At 53.5% G+C, this 20,074-nt stretch overlaps 8 protein-coding genes across 8 annotated transcripts; 4 read left to right on the top strand and 4 right to left on the bottom strand.

The window, feature by feature from the left end:
• Positions 1 to 2,251: 2,251 nt before the first annotated feature.
• Positions 2,252 to 4,606, bottom strand: JCM15063_000835 (uncharacterized protein; the record flags this gene model as incomplete). The annotated part of the gene is made up of 10 exons (XM_076681495.1): positions 2,252 to 2,451; positions 2,536 to 2,994; positions 3,060 to 3,086; positions 3,150 to 3,458; positions 3,532 to 3,631; positions 3,705 to 3,865; positions 3,948 to 4,036; positions 4,112 to 4,226; positions 4,298 to 4,310; positions 4,379 to 4,606. 10 exons carry the CDS (start codon positions 4,604 to 4,606, stop codon positions 2,252 to 2,254), a joined length of 1,701 nt encoding a protein of 566 aa, XP_076531391.1.
• A 520-nt stretch (positions 4,607 to 5,126) lies between these two features.
• JCM15063_000834 (uncharacterized protein) lies at positions 5,127 to 5,986 on the bottom strand (the record flags this gene model as incomplete). Its single annotated transcript, XM_076681494.1, has 2 exons — positions 5,127 to 5,230; positions 5,479 to 5,986. 2 exons carry the CDS (start codon positions 5,984 to 5,986, stop codon positions 5,127 to 5,129), a joined length of 612 nt encoding a protein of 203 aa, XP_076531390.1.
• Positions 5,987 to 6,410: 424 nt separating this feature from the next.
• On the top strand, positions 6,411 to 7,594 carry IMP4 (snoRNA-binding rRNA-processing protein IMP4; the record flags this gene model as incomplete). Its single annotated transcript, XM_076681493.1, has 6 exons — positions 6,411 to 6,413; positions 6,478 to 6,765; positions 6,838 to 7,091; positions 7,160 to 7,237; positions 7,291 to 7,421; positions 7,494 to 7,594. 6 exons carry the CDS (start codon positions 6,411 to 6,413, stop codon positions 7,592 to 7,594), a joined length of 855 nt encoding a protein of 284 aa, XP_076531389.1.
• A 222-nt stretch (positions 7,595 to 7,816) lies between these two features.
• JCM15063_000832 (PSME3-interacting protein) lies at positions 7,817 to 8,930 on the top strand (the record flags this gene model as incomplete). Its single annotated transcript, XM_076681492.1, has 4 exons — positions 7,817 to 8,014; positions 8,150 to 8,189; positions 8,278 to 8,401; positions 8,489 to 8,930. 4 exons carry the CDS (start codon positions 7,817 to 7,819, stop codon positions 8,928 to 8,930), a joined length of 804 nt encoding a protein of 267 aa, XP_076531388.1.
• Positions 8,931 to 9,326: 396 nt separating this feature from the next.
• On the bottom strand, positions 9,327 to 11,490 carry JCM15063_000831 (NADH-quinone oxidoreductase subunit NuoF; the record flags this gene model as incomplete). Its single annotated transcript, XM_076681491.1, has 7 exons — positions 9,327 to 9,377; positions 9,453 to 9,758; positions 9,831 to 9,939; positions 10,028 to 10,574; positions 10,646 to 10,731; positions 10,794 to 11,005; positions 11,290 to 11,490. 7 exons carry the CDS (start codon positions 11,488 to 11,490, stop codon positions 9,327 to 9,329), a joined length of 1,512 nt encoding a protein of 503 aa, XP_076531387.1.
• A 1,017-nt stretch (positions 11,491 to 12,507) lies between these two features.
• ZPS1 (Zps1p) lies at positions 12,508 to 13,948 on the top strand (the record flags this gene model as incomplete). The annotated part of the gene is made up of 8 exons (XM_076681490.1): positions 12,508 to 12,677; positions 12,742 to 13,001; positions 13,071 to 13,127; positions 13,184 to 13,246; positions 13,322 to 13,365; positions 13,436 to 13,554; positions 13,630 to 13,867; positions 13,934 to 13,948. 8 exons carry the CDS (start codon positions 12,508 to 12,510, stop codon positions 13,946 to 13,948), a joined length of 966 nt encoding a protein of 321 aa, XP_076531386.1.
• A 2,191-nt stretch (positions 13,949 to 16,139) lies between these two features.
• JCM15063_000829 (uncharacterized protein) lies at positions 16,140 to 18,233 on the top strand (the record flags this gene model as incomplete). The annotated part of the gene is made up of 9 exons (XM_076681489.1): positions 16,140 to 16,759; positions 16,833 to 16,894; positions 16,966 to 17,025; positions 17,110 to 17,245; positions 17,327 to 17,446; positions 17,537 to 17,711; positions 17,809 to 17,961; positions 18,052 to 18,135; positions 18,210 to 18,233. 9 exons carry the CDS (start codon positions 16,140 to 16,142, stop codon positions 18,231 to 18,233), a joined length of 1,434 nt encoding a protein of 477 aa, XP_076531385.1.
• A 434-nt stretch (positions 18,234 to 18,667) lies between these two features.
• JCM15063_000828 (uncharacterized protein) lies at positions 18,668 to 19,795 on the bottom strand (the record flags this gene model as incomplete). Its single annotated transcript, XM_076681488.1, has 6 exons — positions 18,668 to 18,776; positions 18,842 to 19,069; positions 19,133 to 19,197; positions 19,266 to 19,324; positions 19,437 to 19,532; positions 19,615 to 19,795. 6 exons carry the CDS (start codon positions 19,793 to 19,795, stop codon positions 18,668 to 18,670), a joined length of 738 nt encoding a protein of 245 aa, XP_076531384.1.
• Between the last annotated feature and the right edge of the window lie 279 nt (positions 19,796 to 20,074).

Raw genomic sequence — 20,074 nt, 5'->3', positions numbered from 1 at the left:
CCCTAACCCTAACCCTAACCCTAACCCTAACCCTAACCCTAACCCTAACCCTAACCCTAACCCTAACCCTAACCCTAACCCTCGGTCGAGTGCAAAGCTCGGAGAGAAAGAGGTAGAGAGCGGGAAGGGTAGCACGGAGACGCCTGTCGCGAAGCCGACTGTCGCTGAGACAACGGGAACAGCGCCAACGGCACTGGTCGAGACAGCGAGGAAGGTGTAACGTAACGAACGTAGCAGGTGACCAGCGCAAAGACCGAGAGCCAGGGTTAAACCAACTGCAGCAGAACAAAGGGCTACGACACTTGTGCTGCAGTCGTAAGAGCTTAGGTGTCAAGACAGCGCAGAAACCCAGTACGAAGCGACAAGAAGGTTGAAGTTCAAACAGTGAGCGACGGAGACTGCACGACACGGGCGTTGAACAGTGTTGCAGGACCAGAACGAAGCAAACGTGAACGAAACGGCGTGTTGCGAGAACCGGGGAGGGGTGACGACGAGCTGGGAGCGAGGAGAGAGTAGAGAGGACAAACCAAAGAGCCGGCGCGAGCGGGTAAGTTCAAGGACCACCACGCCACGCTTCACTCCGAGCCCTAGTAGTCGAGTGGAGTCAAGAGCGCACACGGAGCGAGCCGAGAGAGTCGAGTGCAGCGAGTACAGGGCGACCCGAAACACGTAACGCGAGCCGAAAGACCGGACCCGCAACGCCGACGTAAGTCGGGACGGCAAAGTTGGGGCTAGTTCGACTGTGCGCAAAGGCGTGTCGCGTCGAGAGCGAGTGCTGCGACGAAGTCGTGGTCGGTGACGGCAACGTGGTCAGACAGCGAGACCGACGGCGCGGGTAGGCGCGAACCGGCGGCGTGGGTAGGCGCGAGGGTGGTCAGAGGCGAGCAGACAAAGGCAACTGGTGCCGCGTGTCGACGGTTAAGCTGGAGAGAGGACAAGGTAGAGAGAGTGAGAGGGAAGAGCGCGGGTGGGGGCGAGAGAACGCGAGTCTGACCCCCACGCCGAGTCTCTGAGGTTTCGCTCGTTCGCTCGTGCGCTCGTTCACTTCCCGTCTCTCTTCGCCGCACCGCTTGTACTTCACGGCGGCTTGTCTGCCTTCAGCTCGCTTTCTGGAAGACCCTTAGAGCGACCAGGACTTGCTTGACGAGAAACGCCTGGACCTCGCGACTCGAACCAAGCTTTTTCTCTGCTTTTTTGTTCTCCTCTTGCTGTCACCACTTGCGTCGTGACTGGCACACGCTCGCAAAAACTGAAACAGAAAACTTGAGGCTAACCCGACTGTGAGCAAAGCGGTTGCGACTCGAGAGCAAGTTTTGCGCCAGGGTCGTGCTTAAAACGGCGTTGTGGGTAGACGCAACTTAGAGACGGTTAGCTGAGTGGGTGAGTCAGTGAGCGCAGCCGGTATCTTGCTTTGGGACAAAGCTGGGAGACAGCAAAGTCGACGGTGAGAGAGAGCGTGAGAAAAAGGCGTGAGAGGCTGGAGAGGCGAGGTTGTTTACGCGGTGCGGAGTACGCTGTAGACCTACGGACCCGCGGGGCAAGGAGTGGGGGTTCGGGTTAGCGTTGAGGTTAGGGTTAGGGCTTTAGTTGGGGTTAGGGACAAGAAGGAGGGGAGAATGGAATAGTTGCCAAGAGCCTGGCACGAAAGCGTGCAGATCCCTCGCATTCCGATCTCGACTCGCGTGAATCATTATCATTCACATTCACATCGATAGAGAGATGCAGTCTTGCCAAATTCACCGTAAGACAAGAATGATACATCAACACTATCAAATGCTTTTGGAATCCATGGGATCGAACCCAATTTGGGTGCAACCTGGTCTTTTGCATCTTCACACGAGCACCTTGTTTGTTACACTACTGTCACGAGCAGTGACACCCAGGGCGGCAACTCAAACCTCAACGCGCACAAGAAAGAGCTCACTTGAAAAGTTCCGCGCAATTCATTTTGCTTGCACCTTCTCCAGCTTTCTCTTTTCTTCTGTTTTACGACCAACGTTCTCCCCCAGAGTCAACTGATCCGTGTCGTCAGTGAATCAAAATTGTAAAAGAATCGCTATAAAGTCGCGCGCCAAGCAGGTCGACTTGGAGGAAAAGGGGTGCGTGCGGAATAGGTGGTGCTCAGGCAGATCGCTTTCTCCAGCTTCCCTCCATCTCTCTTGGTCAGCTCTTGCATTCCCTTCCGAAAAATTTGAGCACAGTACAGAAAGAGGAGAATATAAATACAAATTCTAGAGGAAAATCTATCTATCTAGGCAATCCAGCTATACATCTTCCAAGCCCACCCAAATCTGCCCGTCTCGCGCTGCTCAATTTCCACATTGTCACGCACATCGCGTTCGGTTTCGTGGTAGCGTTGCGAGTCGAGGTCGATTTGGAGGAGGGTCGGAGACTTGACTCCCTTGACAAAGCGCCAGAAGAGGTACAACACGAGGAACACGGGCAGTTCGACTACAATGATCCGAAGCACACAGTGTCAGCGCGCGTACCATTGGGATCGGAGGAAGATCTTCGGGACGGTGAGGGGGAACGCACTGTAGTTTGAAACGAATCCGATCTTGTCGAATCCGCCTGAGAAGACGGACCATCCTTGAACGAGGATGATGAACGAGACGACAACGATCACGATCGGACCAGCGAATCGTCCTGCCGGGTTCTTGAACCGGAGCTCATCGACTGAACGACCTTGCTTTTTCCAACTCGCGCGAAAACGAGTGGAGGCGATTCCGATACACAACCATGCGAGTTGATTCGAGACACCGACGAGATTTTGGGCCCATGTGAAGATCTCGCTCGCTCCTCCCGGTAGGAAACTCGCGCCGAAGAAGATCAAAGAGACACTCGCGATCGCGAGCACCGAGACCCACGGGACTCCGTTGCGGTTCGTCTTGCGGAAGATCGCTGGTGCTTGGCGAATCACGGCGAGACCATACAGAACTCGCGCACCGGCAAAGAGTGCGTGATTTCCCGCAGAGAGGACCGAGGTGAGAATCACTGTAGGCGAAATGTCATGTCAGCCTTACGAGCTCAAATCGGGGTGAAAGCAAGTCGAGGCTCGCCTGCGTTCATGAATGATCCAGCGACGTCTGCGGAAAGAGGCTTAATCAGTCACTACCACTCGACTGCGCACTATCACAATGGCGACTCACTCGAACCAGCTTCTTGGAAGACAAGGGTGAACGGAGAAGTTTGGGTCGACTTGTTCTTGATCCCGGGCGTGTTGTATGGAATGTTGAAGCCAATGATGACGACGGTGCAAATGTAGAACATGATGATGCGCCAGAATACGCGGTAAATCGTTCTCGGAATGTTGCGTAGCGGGTTGCGTTGCTCCCCTGCGGTGATTCCGATCGACTCGGTTCCTCCGTATGCGAACGAGGCACTAACGAATAGCGAGGCGAATCCTCGGAATCCATTCACAAATGGCGCAGCTCCGATCGTCCAGTTCTTTGCTCCAACTGTGTGAGCGGCCATATGAAGTCAGCTTGAATTTGAGAATGCTCGTCTGGATCTGGGAAAAGAAAGACGCACTGTATTCTCCGGCCGTGTTGCCTCCAGCGTTGACGGCGATGCCAAGGAAGAAAAAGATGACGATTGCAATCACTTTCAATAGCGAGAGCCAGTATTCGAGCTAGTAGCAACGCAAATTTCCTGGTCAGCATCTCGAGCACAGGCTGAAAGAAAGATGAGATGCTGGGACTCACCTCTCCGTAAGCTCGCACGTGAATGAGGTTGACCGCTACGAGGAAGAACAGGAAAACGAGCGAAGGCACCCAGGTAAGATGGCTTGTCCAGTAACCGATGATGACTTGCGCGGCAGTCAGATCTCCTGCGGTCGAGACGGCATCGTTGAACGCATAGTTCCCTGTCGAGAGCAACAATAGCCGATTGAGCATATTTGATCTCGAATGACGCTCCCAGTGGGGGCAGGTGGCGAGTAAACTCACATCCGATCGCAAAGCCGAAAGCTTCGTCGACAAACCTAGCCGAGTACGTCGTAAAGGATCCCGCGAGCGGGTACTCGGTTGCCATTTCTCTGCCAAGCGAGGAGACTTGCGTCAGGATCTGGTTGACAACACATGCTCGAGAGAAGCAGAAATGGTGCACTGACCCCAAGCACAACATGACGAGATACACGAGTGCTCCAACGATCGAATAGTTGATCAACAAACTTCCAGGTCCTCCATTGGCCAACGCCCTTCCAGTTCCCAAGAACAAGCCAGTACCTAGAGAGGAAGAATGGTCCAGTTCGATGAGCGTTTGTTGGGTGGCTAGCTCCCATTTCCTTCCGACTTACCAATCGTTCCTCCCTGACAGTGTGATTTTTTGAGGAGATCAGCTTCCCGTCAGGCCATGCAGGTAAAGGAAAGGAACTGACAATAGCAATCATCGAGATCTGTCTCGATGAGAGACCCCTCTGCAAGTCCTCGTTCTGATGTGCGTATTTCCCTTCGCCTCGACCAAGTTCTCCATGCTCGTGTTCTCCGCCGTGACTCGAGGCCTTGGAATCGAAACCTGCTCCGCCTCCCACCACTTTTTCGAAGTCGGAATCGGTACGAGCCGAGAGGAGTTGTGGCGCGACGGCGTCAGGAGCGCTCAACACCATTCTTGCGTCTTGTATCGAGTCGGAGGCGCGGTTTCTTTGCGGGTGGCGAGAAGAATTCAAGAGCTGCAGAAGAAGAAAAAGTCCGGGAACACAGTCGACCGAAAATTCCGGAGGGCGAATGTATGCGGATTGATCAGCGCCGAATCCCGAGTTGGCGCAAGCGATGGCGTGCTTCGAAACACGACATTTCTCCGAGAAATTGTGCGTTTCTCTGCAGCTTTTCCCCAGAATCCTGCTCGTGTGGAGCCAAGGACGACGAACACCACGAGGTTCGATCACGCGCGCTCGATCGGACCGGAAAATGGACAGGAGAACGAGCTCGCTGCGGAAATCCTCGAATAGAAATCACCTCGGGTCATTGATTGACAGAAAAAAAGCAAAGAGAATGCAGTGTACAGTGTACACCAAACGCACTGCGATCCGAGCACGACGAGACCGCGAGAGAGCAAATTTTGGTGTCGATTACTTGAGCAAGAAAAAGGGTGACTAGCTTTGAATGGAGCTCGTACGGGGCCGGCATTCAGATGGCCCTCCATTGGGTGCCGGACCAAGCCGAAGGGCGATCCTTGGGCACTTGCAAGTGAGGCTGAGCTGGAGGGGCGAGGTCAGAAGATCGGAATAGACCTATGCAGTCCGAATACTCAGTTCTCAGCGATCGAGCTTCATGTACAGAAATTTTCAAGAGACCGAGAGCTCCGTAAGGATGAGAGGAGACTGAAAGGGAAGAGACTTGCGTCGGGTGGCACCAGATCCTCCAACCCCGCGGTGTTGACGTTCTCGCAATCCCTCACTCCGCAGCTCTGACGCAACTGCAACGGATCAGTCACAGGTTCCAATTCAGCCAATCGAGAGAAGAGAGAGATCTAGCAAACGTTGCGAGGTTGTGGGCGGTTCAACTTCTCTCGCAACTGCAATCTGTCTCGTGGGTGGTACGAGATTTCGAGCTGGTCTTTCGTCGTCTACGAAGACGATGTTCGATGGATGATTTGATCCCTTCGTCAACCAGTTCCATACGCGCTCGATACCACGGGTCGACCAGTTTGCCGCGTCGTCGACACTGACCGTGCGACCTTTGACGGGTACGACCCTGCGATCGATATACCCACGATCACGCACCCACTCGCGGATCGATTTGCCTTCGTTGCGCCAACTCTGTTGAGCCCACACACTTGTGCGTAATCTGCCCCGGCATTCGACTTCGAACCACCACTCGATCCGAGGTAGGAGGTGATTGACGAGGTTGACGACGAGTTGGACGACGGTCAAGAGAACGGGCGAAACGAGGTAGGATAGGTAGTAGACGAGCCAGGTGAGAAAGTACAGGACTGAGCGGAAGTACGGCGTATATGGCGAGATGTACGGCGAGATCAAGAGTGGCATTCTCGTCGACTGAGATCTCTTCTGAGCTTGTCGAAGTAAGAGCAGATGCGTTGATAGAGACACACGGAGAGCAGAAAGAGAGAAGAGACAGGAGGACAGCCAGGGGAACGAGCCATCGATTCGAGGTCCGCGGTCAACTCCGGAACATGTCAAGTATACATCGAGTAGTCAAGACCTGAGCAGGTGACCCTATTCGATTCCCCCTCGAGCTGGTGAAAGAAGCCAGAGCAAGATGTCGATTTCAAGCGCGGCTCGGGTCGTGATGGCTATTCTGCACGAGACGCATCCGAGAGTAGCTTTCACACGTAGCCTGCAGACCTTGCACGTCGTGGGAGAGACGCGCGAGCAGAGAGAGAGAGAGAGAAGTGGCATTTTCTCATCGCAACTCGACTTCATCTCTCGCTCCAGCTCTCGACTCGCAAACATGGTATGTCCAGACCTCGCACAATCGTACTCGCAACTGGTGCTGATTCAATCTGATCGCACTGCAGCTTCGACGCCAAACTCGCCTCCGGCGCGAGTTCCTGTACAACAAATCGCTTGAACAGAAGGAGAAGCAGATCTGGGAACGCAAGCAGCGCGTCAAGGACTTGTTGGCCAAGGGCAAGGAGGTTCCCAAGGGACAGGGCACCGGCGAGCGCGAGCAACGCATGGACGAGGCGAAAGAGGAACCTCTGACCCACATCGACGACGAGTACGCTCAGGCCGGACTCGAAGACCCTCGAGTACTCATTACGACCTCGAGAGATCCGTCTTCAAAACTCGCGCAATTCGCAAAGGTACCGTTTCTTTTTCCATCCTGTCCTTTGCGAGAGATTGGATTCTGATGCACCTGTTTCCGCTCAATAAAGGAACTGCGACTGTGTATTCCCAACAGTACTCGAATCAACCGAGGAAACACAGTCATGTCCGAGTTGGCCGACGCATGTCGCGCGAACCAAATGACCGACTTGATTGTCGTGCATGAACATCGTGGCGTGCCCGACGCGCTCATGCTCAGCCACTTCCCGCATGGTCCGACCGTTCTGTTCACTTTGACCGGCGTCGTGTTGCGCCACAGTCTCGGGGGGCTGCAAGGCACAACCATCTCGGAAGCTTACCCGCAGTACGCCCCAGTGTTCTCCCCTCTCTACCGTTCCTGCCCACGTACTGAAGCCACCTCGCTACGATCAGTCTCATCTTTGAAGGGTTCGGCTCGAAACTTGGAAAGCGTGTGCAAGATGTCCTCAAGTTTATCTTTCCGGTACCAAAGTGAGTACGAGTCTCGACTAGAACCATTTGCTGTCGCTGATTCTTGTTCTCAGGGAGGATTCAAAGCGCACGATGACGTTTGTCAACGAAGGAGATTTCATCAGTTTCAGGCACCACGTGTATGTCAAGACGAGTCACAAGGAGGTTCAACTCGCCGAAGTCGGTCCACGGTTCGAGATGCGACGTGAGTTTTACACGTTTCCCAAGTTTCACTGACAACAGAGCTGATTCCTCTCTCTCATACGAACACTTGAAGCGTACGAGATCAAGAATGGAACGATCGAGCAGAACGAAGCCGATGTCGAATGGGTTCTGAGACCATACATGCGTACGGGTCGCAAGCGCAACCAACTGTGATTCTCCCACGACCTCTTTCCTGTCTTTTTTTCCCCTTCTGTCTCGCATCCTCTTTGTTATAGACCTTGTATTGCATGTAACAACCTCGTACCCGATCTCTGGACAGAAAATAGCTCGAACAGAGAAAAGACTCACGTGCCGAGATTCCCAAATTGATGAGCCCACGTTTGCTCCCATACCTCTCTCTCTCAGAAGTCACTCAGAAGTCACAATCATAGAGAAATGGCAGCATCTGGAGGAACGTCGACCAGCTCAGTCGCGAGTCGGTTCGTGTCGAGTACCGAGTTGGAACAAGCTGCGGCTCGACGCGCCGAAGAATGGAAACAAGCGTACGCGCGCATCGGCGAAGAACCTCCGAAACCGCAAGAGGATGAAGTGTACGATGGCAGGAGCTTGTGGGAGAAACTTCAGGAGAACAAGGTGAGGCCCCCCTTCACTGTCTGAGACGAACGAGATGACCCCCTCTCTCGCTCGCTCTACTCGCTCTGGCTTGGCTTGTCAGCTCTCGAGAGATCGCGGATGTTGTCGCTGACCCCAACACTACGATTTCAACAGTCCAAAAAGCAAGAGGCGTTCGAGGAGCAGCTCAAGTTCAGTGAGTGTCCGATTCACAACCTCCTCCCTTCTATACTTTTCAGCAAAAGAATGTAATCGATTGACCCGATTGACCCATGAAACGTTAGAGAATCACTTTCGAGCACTGGACGAAGAAGAGATCTCGTTCCTCGATTCAATGATCGACGAGAACAATGACGAGGAGCAAGAACGTCAACGCTTGATCAAACAAGAACTTGAATCGTTTCGCAAGTAAGTCCCAAAACAACGTTAACTCTTTTGACCAAAAGACAAGTTCTGATTTCGGGTTTTGTTTTCGTAATCGATTGGCAACATCAGAGCCGTCACGGCTAGATCGGTGCCAGTACCACCTCCGACAGTACCATCTCCTTCCTCTACGTCTTCCTCGAATCTGAATTCCGCTACTCGAGGAACATCCAGCGCAAACTCCCAATCGACCAAGACGGGCAAGCCCACCACGACCGACACTCCGAGTACGACTAGTCCAAACCCGACTTCGACCACTACCACTAGCAGTAGTAAGCCCAAGAGTGGGAAACGATTGAAAACGTTACCCGGGTTGGTTGTCACGAAAAAGAAATCGAAACCTTCTTCCTCGACGACAACGACACGTTCGATTCCGACGACGACGACGACGACTGTTGGAACCGAGGACTCAAAGAAACGTTCTGGATCGCAAGAGGATCAAGGGGTCGACTCGGCTGATCGAAAAGGGCATTCTGGAGAAGACGACAATCCCAAGAAACGTAAAATCGATTGATCCTGACCCTTGCATCGTATGGATCCTACCCTCTTTTCTTTTCGTTCCTTTTAGTATGTCTGTTCCGTATGTGTTGTCAGTGTAGTGATCCCAAAGTACTCAATCAGATGAAAGACACGATATTTCCCTCTGGACTGGTATCAGGAGACTCATGTTTCGCTCATGAAAGCCACTCGACGGCAATGCTAGTTGGAGAGAACGACTCAATTACACAAAGGAGCGCTGTGGAGCTTTCCGATTCAAGTAGTTTTTTCTTTGGCGGTGAATGGAACAAGAAGAGAGGGAAAAGGCGAGCCGAAAGCTAAAATTGTAACACAGATGAAAGAAAAAGAGAACGAGTGCAATCGACAGTCATGTCAAAGAGCGAAAAAAGGGTGTGCGAATCGATGGATTGTTCTAGAATCGAGACGGCGAAGGGAGCGAGATGCCCATGTTATCGGGAAGAGCCTAAATAAGCCGCACCAGCCAAGAGTCAGGAGATCGGAACCGAGGAGAAGATGAGGACGAGAAAAGTGCTCTTACAAGATTGGGGTCAATGTCCGAGTGCAAGTGACCTCCAAACAAGACACCTCCGTTCTTCGCTTGGTAGTCCGCCACTCGTCGTTCGACTTCGGGTCGGAAGTGCCTCAACAGTCCCTGCACAGGCCATGCCGCTGCGTCTCCCAACGCGCAGATCGTGTGACCCTCGATCTGCTTCGTCAACTCGTACAACATTTCGATCTCGCGTTCGTGCGCGCGTCCGACCACGAATCGGTCCATCATCTTTTCGAGCCAAGTCGTTCCCTCGCGGCACGGCGTGCATTGTCCGCAAGACTCGTGCTTGTAGAACTGTCAGTCAAAGCAAGTTGGGGTGTAAATGTCCGCAATGAGCGAATCGAAAGGCTAGCCGTAGTGACGTACCTTGGCGAAACGAGCGATTGCGCGAACAATGTCGGTCTCCTTGTTCATGACAATGATGGCACCGGTTCCGAGACCCGATTGCAGGTCACGAAGCGAGTCAAAGTCCATACTGAAGAGAGATAAATATGGGATGTCAGATCTGATTTGTCTCTCATCGCAGAGGGCGGAAGAAAGAGGGAGAGAGAGAAAAGACTGACAGTGCCTCCTCGCAATCCTTCTTGGGCAAGACGGGAACGGAAGAACCTCCCGGGACGATACCCAACAAGTTGTCCCATCCTCCACGCACGCCACCACAGTGCTTCTCGATCAGCTCTTGCAGCGGGATCGACATCTCCTCCTCGACAACACACGGCTTGTTGACGTGACCCGAGATGCAGAACAGCTTGGTACCCGAGTTGCGGTCGCGACCGAACTGGTCGAACCATGCGGCACCTCGACGAATGATTGTCGGCGCAACCGCGACCGTCTCGACATTGGCGACAGTGGTCGGGCATCCGAACAATCCGACATCGGCCGGGAAAGGAGGCTTGAGCCGGGGCTTGCCCTGCTTGCCTTCGATCGACTCGATCAACGCCGTCTCCTCTCCGCAGATGTACGCACCGGCTCCGCGGTGAAGGTAGACGTCAAAGTCGTAGCCAGAGCCGCACGCGTTTTTACCGATGTATCCGGCCTTGTAGGCTTCATCGATAGCCTGCTGCACGTGGTCAGACTCCATGAAGAACTCGCCACGGATGTAGATGTAGGCTGAAGGTCAAGTAGGTGGAAACGACTCAGCGAGGAACAAATCAGGAGGATCGCAATAAAGGAGAACGTACCGGCAGAGGCGTTCATGGCGCGACCAGCGACCAAGCATCCTTCGATGAGCTTGTGAGGGTCACCTCGGAGAATCTCTCGGTCCTTGCTATCAACGGAAAGATACGTGAGCTTTGGGTGCGCAAGAGCGAGAGAGAGGAGAAAACGCACCAGGTACCAGGTTCACCCTCGTCGGCGTTGACGACCAGGTAGCGGGGTCGGGGGTCCTTCTCCCATCCGGGCTTGTTCATGAAGGACCACTTGAGTCCAGACGGGAAGCCTGCACCTCCCCGGCCGCGCAACCCGGATGCCTTGATCTGTTCGATCAACCAGTTGTCGCCTTTGAGGATGATGTCTTTCGTACGGTGCCAGTCTCCACGTTTCTGTGTTCAACAAATGTGTTGAGTCAGCAAAGCTGAGAACCCGCAAAGACGCGCGGGGTAGAGGTGCTCGATCGCGGCGAGTTGACCAACGAGCGCGAGTCCGATCTGCGCGGGGCGTCACTTCGCTCGCGCCGGGGCTCAGACGCATCGACGTCAAAGCAAGCACCCGACGAGGCACCTAGTCGCGAGTGGATATGCGCGCCGAGTGGGGTGCGATCGGCGAGAGACGCAGTGGGAAATGATCCGCTCGCGAGTGGCCAAATTCGAAAGGAGGGCCAACTCACCATGGCGCCCTTGATGCCATGATCACCGAGGCGGTACGCGTTCGAGAAGATGCGGTCCTGGTCACGCAGGCCGCCGAACGTGGTGCGTTTGGGAGTCGAGTCTTGCACGGTGGCCAGCCCGCGGCGTTGTTGCAGGAACTGCGGCGTCGACGTGCGCGGGAGCGTGCGCGGCAGACATGAGCGGAGAGTCGCACCCTTCATCGTTTCAAACGAGCGACGAGTGCAGGCGAGAGTCGTGAGAGAGAGTGAGAGATCGAGAGCGAGCATGCGAGACTTGTTCGAACGTCGGCGATCTGCGCCGCCTTGATTGGTCCTCTCGCTATCGTTCCCTCTCTCTCTGCTCGGGATCTCGCTCGATCCATCCACTATGCAGTCAGCTTCTGATGCGAACGAATCGAGCGAGACTGACCCTTCGTCACGGTCTCGCTGCTGGTTGCTCTCGAGGCTCTCCCCGAGTGCTTTGCTCCCGCTTCTGCAGGCTACTCGACCCTCGTTGGCACTATTGGTTTGGGACTGTGACTCTTGATTGGTTTGCAACGCTTTGATTGAGATTCCTTTTTCTGCTGACATGGTCCGACCCGACGACACCTCGACTCCGAGCATGCGACCTGGCGACCGCTTTGACGACTCGGGGCATCAGATGAGCATTCCATGCCGAGTCGTCGAAGAGGTCTGCCCCGAGTGGTCAAACAGGTTCAGCAAGTCGCGTGCTCGAGGTGCGCCTCTCGCATTCCTCTCTCCCGCTTGCGTGCGCAGATCACCTCGCGCTGTACCGTGTTCGTCTTGGATCCTGCTTGCTTTCACATCACGGTCACGCCGGTCCTCACTGTCCCCCTTTTACGAGGGTAGCTTTCGAATCTAGACTCGACGCCGTCCACGCGCGCTCTTGGACCTCGAAAAAATGTCACTCGCCCTCTCGCTCCCCTTTTTCGGCTCGCCACGGTTAGTCTCAAACTCGATCATTCTCTTGTGCGTAACCAGTTCTCCCAGCGTCTCTGCAAGGGATCTTGATCCCTGCTTTAACCTCACAGGTTATCGGGGGAAAGGAAAAAGTCTTGGCTTCAAGAGATTGATCTCGCCCTTCTCCATTGGAACCACAAAGGTCTCATCTGCGAAATTGCTCAGGAGCATTCCTTCACCTCGCTCGGGTCGGGTTCCTCGTCTTTTTCTTTCTCTCTCTCTCCATCTTGTCCTCTACACTCGACTCCTCCTTCGAGAATGTTGTCCTCAAACCTCGTCGCGACCCTCCTGACTTCCTTTGTCGTTTCCGCCACGACGGTCCAAGCCGCTCCTTTCTTCACCCTCTCGAAGCGTGCCGACTCGTCTGATCAGACGGCCGAATCGATCGACAAACACTCGCACACGAATTCGACCCAAGTCCAGATCCAGTTGAGTTTTGCCCCCTTGCGCCCGTCCCTCCCTTCCCGTCCTGATTTCCGTTTTCTGCGTTAGTGAATCTTGCGATGCCGGACAAGCTCGGTTCATCCGGGCCGGTCTCGACGACATGAACATGATCGCTCAACACGCTCACGATCGCATCCTGAAATATGGTCCGACCGATGAGCTGTACATCAAGTACTTTGGAAACGCTTCCGCGCTCGCGGCCGCGGGGTACTACGACCAACTCGTGAACGGCAACAAACCGGGAGTCTTGTTCCGTTGCGACAACCCGGATGGCAATTGCGATCAAGTGACCGAGGAAGGTCCTTGGGGTGAGCAGCTTCTTCTTCTTCTCGTGCACGAGAACAGAGAACATGGCGCTCAAGCTCTTTCTTGTGTAGCGGGTCACTGGCGTGGCAAGAATGCGACTGAACAAACTGTCATTTGCCCCCCGACCTGTACGTTCCCTGTGCTCTTCTTCCTTTTGGTTCCTAGTTGATCTTGTCGCAAGCAGACACGAGGCGCATGCAACTGTCGACCCTGTGCTGGGACGGTGTTGAGATTGGTTCCGTGCCTCGTAAGTTTCCTCTCTTTCTCGACGAAGAAGCTGGGCTTTTCATCAGGTTTTCTCACCTTGCTTTTTGCAAAACAGCTACGAGATGGTTGGCGACGGATTTCATGCACCGACTCACTCATGTTCGTGCCTTGTTCCTGTTTTCTGATCTTCAATCCTCGAGGCTGATATCTCTGCCACGACTCCTTCTAGGTCCCTTCGATCAGTTATGATTTGATCCACCACGTCGCAAACACGCTCGGAGGAGTGATGGAACTCGCAGCATCCAACGATTCGTCGACCATCACCAACCAAGACACGTTCCAGTTCTAGTTGCGTTCCTTTCAAAGATCTCGCCGGCACTAGAAACAAGATAACTGATGTTCGAGATCGTGTTCTTTCTTCAGTGCTTTGGATGCTTACGCGTACGATGTCGTGTGGCCTGGTAAATCGTGTGTCACCAAAAACCCTCCTCAAGAAGAATCCGAATCGGGACATGGGACCGCTTCCGCTACTTTGACGACTACGAGTGCTGAACCTACCGCAACCGAGTCGCACGACCACGACCACGATCACGCTGGAGGAGAGACTGCTACCGCGACTACTTCTGCGGCAGAGTCGTGCCACACTCACTCAGATGGAGAAGTGAGTTTTTTCCCTTTCTCGTTTCTCTCCCCCGAGTTTGGCTCTGATGAGTTTCTTCTCCTGTAGATCCACTGCGTCTAGATCTCGTACCAGCTCTTTGATCCAAAACAACCTTTCCGAGGGCAACAACACAAAAAAGAAAAAAATGGGCTCGAAAAGATGATTTGGGAAAAAAGGATATAGGTGTTTCTGTCGATTTAGAGTTTCTTTACAAGAGATACATGAGGAACAAGTCACAATCTGTTGGGCCTTGGTTTTTGCAAACACCAGAAAGAGAGTGTAGACGTTCGCGGAAAAAAGTCTGATATTTCCGCTCGTTCGTATCACTGAATGGGCGGGTCGATATCTCGATTTCTCACTACTGTGCTGTCGCCCTCGCGAAAAGACGTTGGAGCGCGCTCTGTGAGCGGGACACCAACGGTCGCAACGGTCGCGGGGGCCGTGCTCTTGTCCTTATCCTTCTTTCTCAGAACTCCGGCTCACATTCCCCTTGACACGAGCCTCCTCCTTAGTCTGATTCCTGAAGGATCTTCTCTCTCTTCTTTCCTCTCCTTCATCTCCTTTTACCCATCTCGCTTTCTCGTCGGTCTCGAAGCGTAGCGACCGTCGACAGGCGGCAGTGCTCCAAGGCCAGGCAACGCTCATCAAGTACGCCCACGCTCACGCAGCTTCAGCCCAAGATCGCCCGGCGCTGCTTCTAGAGGCTGAGCAGTCCGAGCGAGAGCTCGAAGCGGCTTCAGCTAAAGTCTCGTCACCAATTGCTCCGGCGGTCGACATCTCGGAGGGGGCAATTGAGCTAGAACGCTAGAACCGCTTCATATTCTCGCTCCGCCTGCTCGGCCTCCTGGAGCAACGCCGGGCGATCTTGTGCTACAGCCGGCTGAGCGTGGGCGTACTTGACGAGGACTGCCTGCCCTTGCAGCTCCGCCGCCTGTCGACGGTCGCTACGCTCCGAGACCGACGAAAACCTGCCTGATCTGTCAACCGCTTGAAGACTGTTCAGGACATGCTTGACGGTTCCTCTCCACCTTGATCTTTTGTTCGTTGTAATGGATCTCCTGCAATTTTGCCTCACAAAGATGTCGACAGTTCGCTTTAAAGAGCCATCTTGTGGTCGAGGGCAGTGGCATGCGTACATCAATAGTGCCTTCCTACCAAAGGCAGAACCGATACTCTGAGCTGCCGTCACGAGGATTAAACTCTCGATATACGCGGGGAAGACGCGCGCGAAAACAAAGAAGAACGTAAGAGAAGCTCAGGAGGCAGAGAATCCGCCGCGACGAGATATCGCCTTTGGGGCGCAAACGTCACGACTCAGACAGCTATTCGACGACCGACTCTTGCCAGCAACACCCTTTCGCGTGGAACCCCGAGAATAGGGAACCCCGAGAACAGGGAAACGCGACTGCTCAATCACGATCCTCAAAAATCAAGGTTGAGCGTTGACCGGCTTTCCTTGTGTGTGCGATCCGGGACCAATTGCGGTCTGGGGGTTCTTTTGAGCCTTCGAAGACATCTGTCACATCCATGCGACATATGTGTCAGTCTCGCGGCGACCAGCCTGTGATCTCGCTAGTAAACCAGGTGGCCTGCAAGCAGGCCGCTGTCACTTCGACCTCTTCTCGCGCTTCAGCACTATCGTCATCGCCACCATACTGGAATGATCGCCTCACGCGCGCATGGCGCTCTATTTTCAATTCGAAGCTTGTTTGTGACTCCTCCACGACTTGATCTTCGATGAAGTCACTCGCTCTCAACCTTGACTGCTGATGGTCTAGCAGCATCCAGCGCTCGCAACGACAGTGTTCAGAATGCAGTTTCTGTCCTCGTCACATGGCGTTCTCTCGGATTTGCTCTGTGTTATCCTCGTTCTTTGCTTCCGAGCCATCTCATCGCGACCCTCTCGCTCAGTTCCGCGAAAATCGACTTGTCAACCGACGTACCCTCAATCTCGACTCTCGTCTTGCCGCGCCGTAGGCCCTCTCGCATTGACTCTGAAAGGGTTGGATGCTGATTCTTCAACCACGACAGTCCTCTTCCTTGGCTTTCCACGAGCTCTTGGCGAACGGGACTCTCCACATGCTGTTCAACTCGTCCAAGACTTCGATCAACCTCGCTGATCCAATTATCTTAGAGAGGCTTGGCATAACCTCTCTGCGCAACCTCGAGGGTCGACTTCTCTCGTTGCTCCCTCTCCAACCCAACATATGCCGAGTCAAAGAGGCAGCTACGAGACGATGCTCTTGATTCCCTACTCGACTCGTATTTCATCATGCGTCTATCCAAATCGCTCCTCGTCGTGCTCTCAGGCGTCGCGACGCTCGTCTCGGCTCAATCTTCCTCCTCCACCTTCAAAACTGATGGATCGCTCTCGAACGGCCCTTCAGCTCAAGGGACGTGTCAACGACTCTCTTCTCGATCCGACGTGTTCGAATGTTCGAACGGCGCGACGTGTCGTTGGAGTACCGAATCCCTCTCGTTTGCCTGTACGTCAACGTCGACTACGTCTACGGGCGGCGGGACGAATTCTACAACGTCTGGACCTCCGGGTAGACAATGTCGAGCTCACAAAGACCATTGGGACTGCTCGGATGGAAGCTTCTGCGAACTCGTCCAAGGAGCGTGGTTCTGCGAAGGAGGATCTTCTTCTTCTTCCGCCGCCGACTCCGGATCTGGATCGAGTACGTGTATCGTACATGGAGGTCACACTCATGGAGATTGCAGTGGCAAATGCAACGGAGTCGATCTCGGTGAATACGACCTCGATCTACACATCGTCGCGTTGTTTGTCGTCCTCGTTGGATCCCTAGTCGGAGTCCTCCTACCCGTCATCTGTTCGAATGTCTTGCAAGGGGCCGTGTTTCGTGCAATCTTTTTCGCCGCAAAGCACTTGTCAGTCACTCAGCCTTTTTTTTTCCGTTGTTCTTAAACAACCTGATTGACTCGTACCTTGGTCTCGATGCAGTGGCACAGGTGTCATCGTATGCACAGCGTTCATTCACCTCCTGTACCATGCATTTGTCATGTGTCAGTCACCTTCTGCTTCCCATACCAGGGTTCAATGTTTTCCTGACAAAAACCCTCGACCTGGCCAACAGTCGGGAACGCGTGTCTCGGAGAACTTCATTTCGAACCTGCTGCAGCTGCCATTTCTCTCGGTCAGCTCCGTCTCCTTGTGTTACCAAGGTGTTCTCGAAAGCTGATTTCTCTGACCTTGTGATCGTCCTCCTTCTGCAAAACAGCTGGAGTTTACGTCACGTTCTCGGTTGATTTCTTCGTTATGCGATGGCTTCGAGATCGAGGCGACCGTCGTGCGAACCGACTCGCGGTCAAGAATCAAGATGGAGCTGTTGTCTCGTCCAGTGCCTCTTCCACCGAGTTAGTGGTCTCTGTTCCTTCTTGCCTTAGATGGCTCGAGGCATGCACACACCGAGTGACTGACACCCTTGAATTCGACAGGGAAAAGATGGATCTCGGACACTCTCACGGGTCGGCTCAAGAGGCGGACCAGATGGATTACGCATCAAAGCAAGCACATTTTGACGTGTTGATCCTCGAAGCGGGAATTTTGTTCCACTCGTACGTTCAACTCCCTAAAGACCTCTCTTCGTAAAGATCCCGACGCTGAACCTACGAGAATCCCTCTGGCTATTTTCTTCTCATATACAGAATCATGATTGGAGTTTCTCTCGGTGCGAGCGGTGGTGATCAATGGACTCCGCTATTCATCGCGATCGTGTTTCACCAATTGTTCGAAGGACTCGCACTCGGTAGTCGAATCGGACAACTCGAATGGAAGAGCGGACAAGGATGGAAAAAATGGGCCATGGCTGGAGCATTCGGAGTAAGTGGCGACCAATTAATTCTCATCCTTTTCGCTTCGAAACCTCGCATTCGAATGAAGTCGGCAACTGATTCAAATCAATTCTTTGGACTCGTAGCTCATCACTCCTATCGGAATCGCGATTGGCATGGGCGTTCATTCGACCTACAATCCGAACTCGGGAGCGTCGTTGCTCTCGATCGGGATTCTCGATTCCATCTCGGCTGGAATCTTGATCTATGGAGGTCTTGTCGAATGTTTGTATCACGACGTGAGCTATCGCCCTGATTTCTGTGGCTCTACCTCATAGCATCGAAAGGGTACTGACGGGATTTTGCCGGTGTCCCCTCCCCCGCCACAGTTCATGCATGGAAGTTTGGCCAGAGCAAATTTGGGTCGAGTGTTCCTCGCTCTCTTCTTCGTGCTCGCAGGTTCGCTCTGTATGGTGAGTCTCCAAATTTCGCTCAGCTACAAGTCGAAGAAAGAAACTGGGATTGATCTCAGTATCGTCACATCCAGGCTGTTTTGGGCAAATGGGCTTGATGTATTTGTTTCCCGTGGGGAGAACAAGGTAGATTATTTGCTATAGAGCTTGATAATGGGAATACAAGGTGGTCAAGACTCGAAATTTGTCAAGAGAAAGAGCAAGAGAAAGACAATATCAACAGGCCCCTTTTGCGTTTGCTTCTTCGCTCGAATGTGCCCACATGTCTTTATCGTGTTCAAGAGAATTGCATCAGGGACAGCTTGTAGGTATGACATGGTTAAGCGTTGACTAGGGGAGCATGCGACGGAAGGAAATGGGTAAAGTCCACAGCGAAAAGAAAAGAAAAGAAGCAGAAATCGGGATCACGAGACAGGAGCATCAGAAAAGAGCGACAAGGATCGTCGACACGAGGAAGCTGACACTTTGAAAGAGCATGGAAAGTGATTCAGAAGGTTTCTCGTGAGAGCAGATTGATGAAATGTAAAAGCTTTTACTTGATCATGAACGGCGAAGTCAAAGCATGCGCTCCGGAAGATTGGGTCGCGTTGGGTTGCGCTTCATCACGTGAAGAAGCAGATGCGCCCGCAGGAGAAGCGCTGCTGGGTGTTCACGCTCATTCAAAGTTAGTCTAGAATAGACTAGATAAACGAAGACAGCTACTAACGCAGTGGTTTTCGCGGCTGTAGTGGCGAGTCCTTGTAAAGAGCCACTGTCATGGCTCGAACGAGTTGAGAGCGATGTAGAAGAGGCAGGAGGAGTGAAATTCCTCAGCGACTCGAGTATGGACGAAATGGAAAGATCATTAAGAGAAGCTGACGACGAAGTCGGGGCAGAAGCAGGAGTCACAGGGGCGCTCGCGTCTTGACTTGCGATCGCCGAAGTCGAGTTAAGACTGATTTGAGGTATTCGAATAGATCAGCTACAGAAGAAGAAAACGACGAGTGTCCTTACGAACCAAGCGGTAGAATCTCCGTCAATGACAGGAATTGGAGCCGAGTAGCCGGTCGCGCCCGTTGCATCCTGATGAATGTATGATGTGGGGGGCGCACGTGAAGAATCGCAAGACGGCATCGTCAATGTCACCCTACAGTCTCACCCGAGGTGTCTGCAAGATCACTTGCCCTAACTGCGAGGGTCACGTTTTGACCTACTCGACTCGCTCAAATACGTCAGCATCGGTATGTTCAACGACAATCGCGAAAGCCGGCACGAAGGAAGAAAAGAAAACAGAAATGAGGAAGGATGCGCAGTGCACGCACCTGACGGAACGTTGACAACCCACGTCATGGTGCCCTCTTGTGCGTTGGGGTTGATCCTCGCCAAAGGGACTCCTCCCGTGGCTCCTCCGGGGAGCGCTTGCATTGAGCGCAATCGCATGTCAGCGAGGATTTTCGCACAAGAGACGCTGACCTGACCTCCGAGGCGGGTAACACTAACCAGCGACGTCATAAGGTGCGGTTCCTCCGTTGATGATGAGCTGTTGGGGCGCACAGACCGTGAGAGACGCGGGCGAGTTGATCTGCTGAGCCAACACGAGAGGACCGAGCACCGCCAACACGAGGAGGGCAACGGACAAAGTCCAGACTGAAGGCAGGACACGAACGGAGAGAGAGGGCATCGTAATCTGAGTGTAGACTGGCGGATATGGCTCTTGCAAGAGTGAATCGGATCAAAGCGCAAGTGGGAATCGGGAAGAGAAAGTGGGGCGATCTCGATCCGTTCCTCCTGAGTCGAGTTGCAGCGAGAAAGCACGAGGGTGAAGGGATCGTCGGACTTGGCTCTCAGGCCTCGCCCGACAGGAGACGACAGGATCGTGCACACTGAATCCTTTGATTGGCCTTCGTACCAAGAATCGTTTTCGATCCAGACATGGTAGCAATGCAAAGAGTGCGACAAG

This window comes from Sporobolomyces koalae (genome assembly GCF_050403365.1).
Source record: "Sporobolomyces koalae JCM15063 DNA, S_koalae_JCM15063T_v1_ctg73, whole genome shotgun sequence".
NCBI classification, from domain to species: domain Eukaryota; kingdom Fungi; phylum Basidiomycota; class Microbotryomycetes; order Sporidiobolales; family Sporidiobolaceae; genus Sporobolomyces; species Sporobolomyces koalae.
The sequence above is the reverse complement of the archived record's forward strand: the minus strand, read 5'-3'. Positions and strand labels throughout refer to the sequence as shown.